We start from the raw sequence: 10,041 nt of genomic DNA, 5'->3' as shown, positions 1-10,041 counted from the left end.
GAAGAATATATATATATATATATATATATATATATATATATATATATATATATATATAAATATATACTGTACTTGAAAAAAATATATATTATTAACATTATTATTCATAGACAACATGGAAAAGATTGAGGAATTATCGTTTTTCAATATTAAATCAAATAATATATATATACTTCCTTGCTTCTTTACATTACTTTAAAAATACTATACTCTTAAAAATTATATATATATATATATATATACTTCCTTGCTTCTTTACATTACTTTTAAAAATACTGTACTCTTTAAAAAATAATATATATATATATATATATATATATATATATATACTTCCTTGCTTCTTTACATTACTTTAAAAATACTGTACTCTTTAAAAATAATATATATATATACTTTCTTGCTTCTTTACACTACTTTAAAAATAATATACTCTTCAAGATTATATATATATATATATATATATAATCTTAGGATGTCTATATATATATATATATATATATATATATATACTTTGCTTCTTTACATTACTTTAAAAATAAAAAAATTCAATTAATGTTTTTTTAGGGTTCTCAATTTAATTGACTTATTTAAACTTTATACTTTAGTTATGAATTGCTATTGTCATGATTTATCTCAAATATCTAACGTTTTATTGACATGAGTTAACTTGATTTATTTCCCTGTAAAAACTGTTTCCATTTTTTAAAATTCAATTATAACAATTCTGAGCGTGTGTAACTTTGCTTTCAACAAACTGATCCATCATCACCTGACAGTCTCGTCACTCGTTTTCAAATGTTTCTCCTTCCGTGTAAAAAACTCCACTTCATGTCCGTTTTTGATCGTAAAAAAAAAAAAAAAAAGTCTCGAGGAAACTGCGTTTTCTCGTCCACCTTTTTTTTTCCAGGCGCCACAGCGCCGCCATACTGGCTCAACGCCCGTCCGACTCCACGGGTGGAACCTCGGCGGCTGCGCGGAGCCAAAATGGACGACGGCGGCGCAGTTTCATAACCCCGGTGGTGGGAGGAGCCTGTGTGTGTTCTGGAGCCCAGTGTGTCCGGGAGAGGAGCGAGCAGCGGCGGCAGGAGATCCTGAAGGAACCGGCAGAGAGCGGAGCTCCTGGGTCGAACATCTCGGGGGGGTTGGCACCGCGGACTTACTTGGACCCCCTGCCTGAAGACGGTTGTTTTAACGCTGTCCGGGATGTGAGCAGCACCTGGTCCACCGCGCACTCGGGTCTGATCCACGACCGATGAACTGAGCTCACGACCCGGACTGGATCAGCGACGCTCGCCGCCGATCTTCGCCCTTTTTTTTTCTCGCCTCCTGGGTTCGGATCCGGAGCGAGACACCGGGGCACCGGGGGAAGGTGCGGCCGGAGAAGTGGACTCTTGAACTGGATTACTGAACCGACGCGTTTTTTTATTTTTATTTTTCCATGGGGGTCACCAGGGGGGTCTGAGATTGGGATTAACAGACTGTCACCTGGAACTATTTAGACTTCACCTGGTTTTTCCTCCACGCACGTTTTTGTGTCCGTCTTCCCCCGCCAAGGAGACCTCCACTATCAGGGTTTGGGTCTCACACATTTTTCTGGGGATCATCCCCCCTTTGAATTGGGGTCGGGACCATGGCGGACGACGACATTCTCTTTGAGGATGTCTACGAGCTCTGTGAGATTATTGGCAAGTAAGTGTCCAAGTGTGTATTCTTTCAAACAGTGTGTGTGTGTGTGTGTGTGTGTGCGTGCACGTGATCACACCTTCACTTTCACAACGAGTCATGGAGTCTTGTTGTATATTTCCATGCAAGTCCTGTTTTGTTTGGCCCACACATGCAGTTTCTGGACGTGGTTCCGATGGTCCAGAACCAAGTGGCAGTTGGTGCAGAGATTAAAGGGCAGGGCACACACACACACACACACACACACACACACACACACACACACACACACACACACACACACACATACACACATACAGAGACACACACACACACCACCGTGACTCATTCGCACATCTGGTCATCGTTAGTGGCTGACAGTCTCTTTCCAGACCACTTGGAATAATAATAATAATAATAATAATCTGTGGGTAAGATGATAGCAGACATTTTCAACATGCTCCTAAATTTGAACCCAAGACATCCACGAGTGGCCAAAGATCATGTCGGACTCTGGGATCGGAAGCTTTGATAGTTCAACCTTTGACCCCAGTCACTACCTCTGTTGGTCGTTTATGTTCAGATTATTGTTTTATGGTCACTGTTGGATTTTTGCTTGGTTTTTTGTTGCTAGTTTGCAGTTTTCAGATCATAGTTTAACTGCACACAATATGACTTGTAAGTAGACATCATGATTATTATACTAGCTATGTTTACTTTAGTATTTATTTATATCTACATCTTTCTTATGGCAAGTGGGCCAGTTAAATATCAGGATTATATTCACGGGTTGAAATTCAGATTAAAAAATAAAAAAAAGAAGTAAAAATACAATATTATGACCTGCAAAAAACTACAACAAGCATGAAAAATACTTTTAAAAAAAACACTGAATCGGCAAGAGCTCTGTACTGGTTAGTACAAGATGTTTGCATCTATGCATCTTTGATTGTATGCTGACGATGCTGTTGTTAATGTGTGCGTCTCCAAGCTTTAAGAGACTTTTTGCCAATGTGTGAGTTTGTGTTTTAGCATGAATGAGAAAGTTTTGTTTTTTAAATACTTTGTTTTACTTAGTTTCACTATTCCAGAGTCGCTCATTTTATTAAGGCAGTAATAATCAATAAAACTTTTCTTTGGAACAAATGTGTCACGGACCGGTCGGTCTGGGATCCAGTGGACTTGAGAACATTGTATATATATGTACATAACCTTACTTATTGACTCTTGACAATAACACATTAGAGTAGACACACACTAGTACTGCTACATGTCAAACTGTCGCATGAAAACATGTTACTTTTGGAGACGAAGTATAACTAAACCTGTCATAGGTCACTTGTGTATCAAGTCATAAAGGGACAAACGTAGCGTCATTACTTGGGCTGAATGGAAATATAACACAAGTTCTAGGAGCAAACTTTTAGTGTATAATGAAATCTTTCTGACAAAAGTAGATCTACTCCCCGAGGCTCGTACGGTATTAAGTGGTAAACCAGTTTTGCTTCTTGACTTTTGTGTGCACCTGACTGGAAAAGTCATTACCTCGGTTTTTAAATCTATTTTCCGATCGTTGTCTTGGATTTGTTGCGGTTTTTGTTGATATTTCAACTTCCAGCAGCCATTTCTATCATTTCTATTATGCTTTTGTACTTCTCTCCAATAGTACTTAAAACTAGCATTGGTTACTTTATTTACACTAGCTCGCTACATGCTATGGGTGTGTGTATTTGACTAAAGAACATTGTTTGAATGTACATAACTATATATTGACACTGGATTTCTGCTCAAAGGTTTAGACGTAGAAGTAGCCATACCATAGTACTGCTAGGAAGCTAGCTCTGTTTAGCCGTACATTACCTTCCTTGTTGACATTGAATTAGTGTGTGAAGACTGGTACTAGAAAACAAGTCATTATTTTTTTAAATATGAATTTACCTGTTAATTTGTCGCTTCCAATTATTCATAAATCTGTTATTTGTTATTCACTGCATATTAATGTGACTTAAAGCCCCGGTGTAGTGTTTATTTGTGATACATGGAAATATAACACGGGTTCTAGAACCAAACTGAAAGTCCAGGATGAAGTGTTTCCAACAAAAGGCTCAAAAGTGTTGTTTCTTTTATTATTCCCTGTGGTTGAAACGCACGGCGCGAGCGGACGCAGCAGAACCAGCTGTTCGGGGAGAAGTTCTAACACCCGAGTGAGTCGAGTGGAGAGGTGTGTGGTGCGAGTCTGAGAGCTTTTGTCTGCAGCATTGTCGCACTACTTCGTGAGAAAACATCTCGTGGTGTTGCCGTCTCGTTTTTGTTTGAGCAGTAACTTAAAGGTGAGATTCACTAACTTGATTAAAGCTAAACATGTTTAGTTTTTGAGGCAATAGAACATAAACTATGTTGTAACGTCATTTAAAATCTATGTCTGCAGAATCTACAGACCACATGACTCTTGACAAAACTTTCATTTGTTTTCAAAACCTAAATATGTCCAAAACATCAGCTTTAAAAGCTGCTGGAGTCGACTGTATCCTCTCGTCCTCAGTCACCGTCGGGTTCTTGCGGGATTTCATTGTTCCCAGAGCCTCTTATCCAGCGACCGAAGTTTAATTGCAATATAAAAATGAACAAATTCATGGGCATTGGGTTCTACAGAATCATGACTCCTTTCATATTTGCATGTTAATTAAAAAAGACGACTTATTATTATATTTTATACACACATTAAGTAACTATTGTAAAGCATTAAATAGGATTTGCAAGCGAAAAATTGAATACATTTTATTTATTTTTTAAATAATCACTTTTAACAAGAACATGTCGGAAACGGGCGATTTGTTTTTAACCAAATATAAAATGATTTAATTATTCAAATGATGTCTTTGATTTGTTTTTAAAAACAAAAGTATAAACATCAAATTTCTAATGATCAACAGCACTCATAGTGCCAGCATGTCCTGGCTGTTACGAAGACACTGTTTCTTTAAGTGGCATCACAAGCAGCAGTGTGTCACCAAAAGGTAATCCACCTTTAAAATCAACACAAATGCTGCTTTAGTTTAATATAGTAGAGCATGTAGTAACTATGCATGTGTGGTTTATTGAGCGAGAGTGTAAGAAAATGTAAGATACTATTTTTCAGTATTGATATTCAACAAACATTTTTTTAAGTTTAAAATTAACAGGTAAATATTCTCAGAGTTTGTTAATCTTTGTGTTGCAATTACACTTCGGCCACTAGATAGCAGCAGTCATTACATCCTATGAATCTAAAGGAACAATAATATAGTAAATTCCTGTTGGTGACTGAGGACGAGAGGATACAGTCGACTCCAGCAGCTTTTAAAGCTGATGTTTGGACATATTTTGGTTTCAAAACAAATGAAAGCAGTTACGACTTCGTCAAGAGTAATGTGGTCTGTAAATACTGCAACACCAGAGTCAAGTACTCAACAATACTACAAATATCCTTGTTACTACAGTAATCTCAATCCTATTGTTACCTCCTGTATCTTAGGGTACCACCAGATTCTTGACAATACAAACCCCTAGTATTGAGTGTATATAGTGAATATAAAGTCCACTCTTAATATGTGTTTTCACGTTGTGTAGTTAAGCTGTAGTAACGGAACATTAATCAAGTGTTAAAGCAATAGTTGCCGTCGACGTGCATCATAAATCGACTTTCGTTGTTTTGATCCGTGGTTTGAAACTTGAACCCGATCCCACCTGTTCCCGGGGGGCTTCATGGCGACGATCAGGTTCTGTTTGTGTCTCCTGGTGTTTATTTCAGACGCCTCGTCCTCTCCGGGCGTCTCTGCCTCTCGATTGTTTGCTCGGCAGCTTTTGTTCCGCTGATCCCAGAACCTGCTGCACAGCTGGAGGAGCTTCACCGGCTCTGCATCAGGAGCCGGGAATGCTGGGAAAAAAAGATGACTGTACGTTTGAACGAAGCCCGTCTTGATTGACGTGGGAATAACCGATGTGTCGCGGCGAAGGGGTAGCGCTGGGAGGAAGCGGCTCATTGGACGAGCGAGCAGACGTGCGAACCAGGAGCGCCTGGGCAGGTCTGACAGACTACATCAGTCAGTCATGGAGGAGGCCACCGGGACCGCGCCGGTGTCACCGGGACGGTCGGATGTCTGACGGGGCGATGAGACCTGAGCTCAAAAGACATGTTTGGACAGGGAAGTGATGCGTGTTCTGTTCATCCAGCGCTCGCTCACACACACACACACAAACAAACCCGTCCGCGTCACGCCAGCTAAATGTTTTCTGAAAGCGCCGCTTGACGGGGTCGGAAGTGGGTCAGTGTGTCAGAACCTCTGAATATTCGCGGCGCAAATTTTGACAGAAATGAATCGCGGACGACATCAGACGCTTGATAAAAGGAGGTCGGAGCTTTTTTTATTTTTCTCAGACTTGTACAAGGTCAGGATGAGAGTTTATGATCTTGTCTGCTCAGTGTTTGAAGCTTCAGAGTCTTAATCAACAACTAGAGGGAACTGGGTTTTTTTTTTTGCCGGGACATCAGGGAGAGACTCAAAGTAGAGCATTGACAGGAGTCTGTTGCGTTGGGTTCTTCCTTCTCTTGGATGAATCCACAGTGAGGTTTGAAAGTCACATCAAAAAGAGTGTGTATTGACAAGAATCTGGTGTTACGATACGCATCACGATATATCGTGATACTGTAGTAACAAGTATATATGTGTAGTATTATCGAGTACTTGACTCTGGTGTTGCAGAATTTACTGACCACATGACTCTTGATGAAGTCGTAACTGCTTTCATTTGTTTTGAACTCAAAATATGTCCAAACATCAGCTTTAAAAGCTGCTGGAGTCGACTGTATCCTCTCGTCCTCAGTCACCGTAGGGATCTTGCAGGATTTCATTGTTCCCTAAGCGTCTTATCTAGTGACCGAAGTTTAATTGCAACATAAAAATTAAACGGATTCAGTGGTCACAACTCCTTTCATATCTGAATGTTAATTGTAAATTAAATAAATAAAAAGCACATCTATATATCTATCGATACAATCTGAACCATAAAATGACTATAAAAAATAATTGTATTTGAATAACACTTAAAATGGAGTCAATGAAGCACGTGTTGGTACAAGGTTTATCTTGATCCTCCACCTCTTTTGCACTAGGAACTGGTTTTAACATCTCAGATGTTCCTTCAAGTTGCGGCAAAATTAAATGAATCTAAAAATGTGTAAAAAAAAATTCATCTCACTAGCCCTGAGCTTTTACCGCTGCAGGAATTATCCCTATCTTTTGTTTTGTTTTTCTGTAACTTGTATTTTTGTTTGACCGAAACAAACATCTTGATGTAAAGAACAATTATTTGTGATAGAAAATCATGTTGATTTTCCAAATAAAACGCATAAATCACTAATCCATCTAAGCTCAGTGAAAGAAAAAGTTTAAATATTTGGCGAATTCAAATCAAGAGCTTGTGAGGAAAGGAGGAACTTCCTCCTCTGACTTGGTTGTGAGTCCAGTTGTTTGCATCAACATCCAGAAATCGCACAATACTTGGTCTTGGCTGGTCTGGTGTCTGTCTGGGATCCACTGGGATCCAGACCCCGGCCGTCGACCCCAGACAACCTGTGTGAGCGTCTGCACATCTGTCTCCTTTAGTGATCCTGCTGTAGAACCAGTCGTGTGTTCGCTTCTCAATCCATTCATCAGCGAAGAGGAGGAGGAGGAGGTTCTGTCGTCTGGAGCTCCAGCGTTTCTACTTCAAGAAGAAGAAACGATGCATCGCCGACATGTAAAGGCTTGCGTCAGAGAAGCGATGGAGGTCAGGAACGGAGAGAGGAGAGGAAGCGGTCCATTAGTTTGACTCGCACGTTAACAGACGTGCCCGCAGGACTCGCTCTTTTTTTTTTTTCTAGTTCACCCTCTGAATGTTCCTCACAGCGGGAGGCGAGCTCAGCTCAGCGTGATGAAATGTGTTCGCTTTTTGTTTTTGCCTAATTCTGGAGTCACTGAAGTTAACGCGTTGTTACAAGTCGGCAACAGTGTGCGGCGTAAAGAGTGTCGAGTCTCGGCCCCCGGGAGTGTGTTACGATATAGTCTCTCACGCCGTCATCGGGTGAGGACGGAATTCGGACGGGTCGGAAAAAAATCTACTATCAAGGACGACGTCGTTCTTTTAAACCTTCAAACGAGGCGTGTTAAGAAAATATTCTCACAGTTATATTTATTGTCATTTATTATATTCATAACTACCATTAACTACCTTCGTTAGATGGCAGCAGTCATTAAAACCTACGAAGCTAGAGGAACAATGAGATATCACGTCATGACTGGGGACGAGAGGATACAGTCGACTAAAGCCGATAATAATGTTTGGGCTTGTTTTAAGTAAAATAACGGAATTTCTGACGCAGTAAACTCATTAAAATAAACTTCTGTGTCTTAGTTTGATTCTCGGTGGAAAAACTTTGTCTTGAGCCAAAACAGTTGTTGAATCACGGAAGAAGTTTTATCGATTTCATTCTGTTTTTAATAATGGGCTCTTTGGCAGAGGTATGCACTGACTCAGTGCTTTTCCAGAGCTCGCAAGAAAATGCTACTTTTAAGACCAAAAAAAAGAACCATTTCACCTGACTAGACAAACATGTCTTTGATATATTGTTGGTGGTGCAGTAGGTATTGTTGGCCGCGATCTGGCGAGGATTTACTGTAAAACCTTTGACAGTATTTTTGAAGTAAATGCTATTACATATGTTGCTTTTTACTACATGAATTAGGACCAAATACCTTTTAACATCAGAAAAAGGACAATTAAGTCAAGATAACATGGAATCTTTGTGGTATTTATCTTAAACCTCAATTCTTTTTTTGTACCAGCGACTGGGTTTTGATCGGGTCTTCAAGAATCCAATAAAATGAATGTAAAGTGTGTAAAAAAACAAACGACTACTATAAATAGTAGTTAATATAGTTAATATATAAAATATTATAAAGATGAATCGGAAGGATCCCACGCATTTTGTCTCTGCGTAGTGTTTGTTTTGAACTAAATATTGCTAGTTTGCAGCCATTATTTTTTAATATGTATAATAATGTGACCAAAGAATCTCATTTTGACATAGTAGAATGTTTTCCTTTTTCAAAAATGCTCCCAGGAAGGTTTTATCTTTCACTTGTATGGCTTCTCACTGCTGTTGCCGCATCAACGCAACACATTTCTTGAATAATTCCATTTTTTTTCTATTGATTTAATGCTTTGTTTTTGTAAAAGAAAAGTTGTGAACTCCTTGGTGGAGGTATGCACCGTCTTGATGCTTTTCCAACTAGGCAGGAAAATGCTACTCTTAAAACCTATAATTCAAAATACTTTAATCTCATGAGATATCTTGCATTATTAGACAAAAAATATGTACGATATATGGTTAAATCGTAAGATTTGGCAGATTGATACATGGATATGACTATGATCACTACCCTTCACACATATTTATTAATTATTTAAGAAAAGTTATTCATTTTGTACAAATATCTCTATAGTTTCTTCTCTGAACATGCAGTTTAAAAGTATCCAGAACTTTCAAGTGGGCAGTATTTTTCCCTAAATACACATTTGGGTACCATTTGCATGGGCCGAGCGCTACCTTCTTCCGTGTCATTCTTTACCATGTTGGTGGCGGCGGCGTCTGCAGCAGGAACTCTGGCCTCATCTCCATAAATCCATTTTAATAGAGTCTTGGATGAATAGAACCCAATTAAGAACTTCAGGTGCTTCGAGTCATAATGCTCCAACTTGGGCTGAGTGTTTGTGACTGAATGAGGCTTTTCTTTTTTTTCTTTTTTCGCCTTCTGGGAATACACAGTTTTCGTCGCCTCGCCGGCGAGCGTGTGCCCATGTGAGCGGATTCCTTGTTTAATATGATTTTAACCACTCCGCTGGGATCTGCGGGGAGAAAATGTGCTGAAAAGCTGGTTCCCGCACGCACAATTACACAAAGATGATATCGCAGGAGGGATCTCACACTCGTCCGCTTAAAATATTTATCCTCTTCTATCAGGCTGGAGACGCTAGAACCCCGCTGTTCTCGGTGTTCCTGCATCGGGAAAAACATTTATTTTGGAAAAGGTATCAGTACCACACGAGTTTGTCGAGTCAGTCTGTTCAAATCCCTGCAGAAACGACTCGTTTTTTTGTGTTTCTCAGAGGACGACAAGCACTCGAGTGCCTTTTGTTTCCTTCAGTTTGTTGTGAAAACAAATGAAGTATCTTGAGTTTTGATGTTGGGCTCTCCTAAAATAATCATTATTTTTTTGGCTTTCAAATCCTACTTTATTTGTTCTCCTGGTTCTTTTCTGGATTATATTTCCATTTTTTTTTACATTTAATTTACAATTA

At 39.2% G+C, this 10,041-nt stretch overlaps 1 protein-coding gene across 17 annotated transcripts in view; it reads left to right on the top strand.

The window, feature by feature from the left end:
* Nucleotides 1–1,066: 1,066 nt before the first annotated feature.
* caska (calcium/calmodulin-dependent serine protein kinase a) overlaps nt 1,067–10,041 on the top strand; it is a 94,538-nt gene continuing 85,563 nt past the window's right edge. For 7 of the 17 annotated variants that reach the window (XM_087804897.1, XM_087804900.1, XM_087804898.1 and 4 more), the window contains exon 1: nt 1,068–1,689. In XM_087804897.1, coding sequence (XP_087661023.1) covers nt 1,631–1,689 — 59 coding nt within the window. In that variant the 5' untranslated portion in view covers nt 1,068–1,630. Of the gene's footprint in view, nt 1,690–10,041 lie in introns of all 17 variants that reach the window. The other 10 variants (XM_087804909.1, XM_087804905.1, XM_087804904.1 and 7 more) reach the window with 3 other exon arrangements.

This window comes from Callionymus lyra, chromosome 12, assembly GCF_982586985.1.
Source record: "Callionymus lyra chromosome 12, fCalLyr1.hap1.1, whole genome shotgun sequence".
Lineage (NCBI taxonomy): Eukaryota > Metazoa > Chordata > Actinopteri > Syngnathiformes > Callionymidae > Callionymus > Callionymus lyra.
Note: the sequence above shows the minus strand (reverse complement) of the source record. Positions and strands in the feature narration are given on the sequence as shown.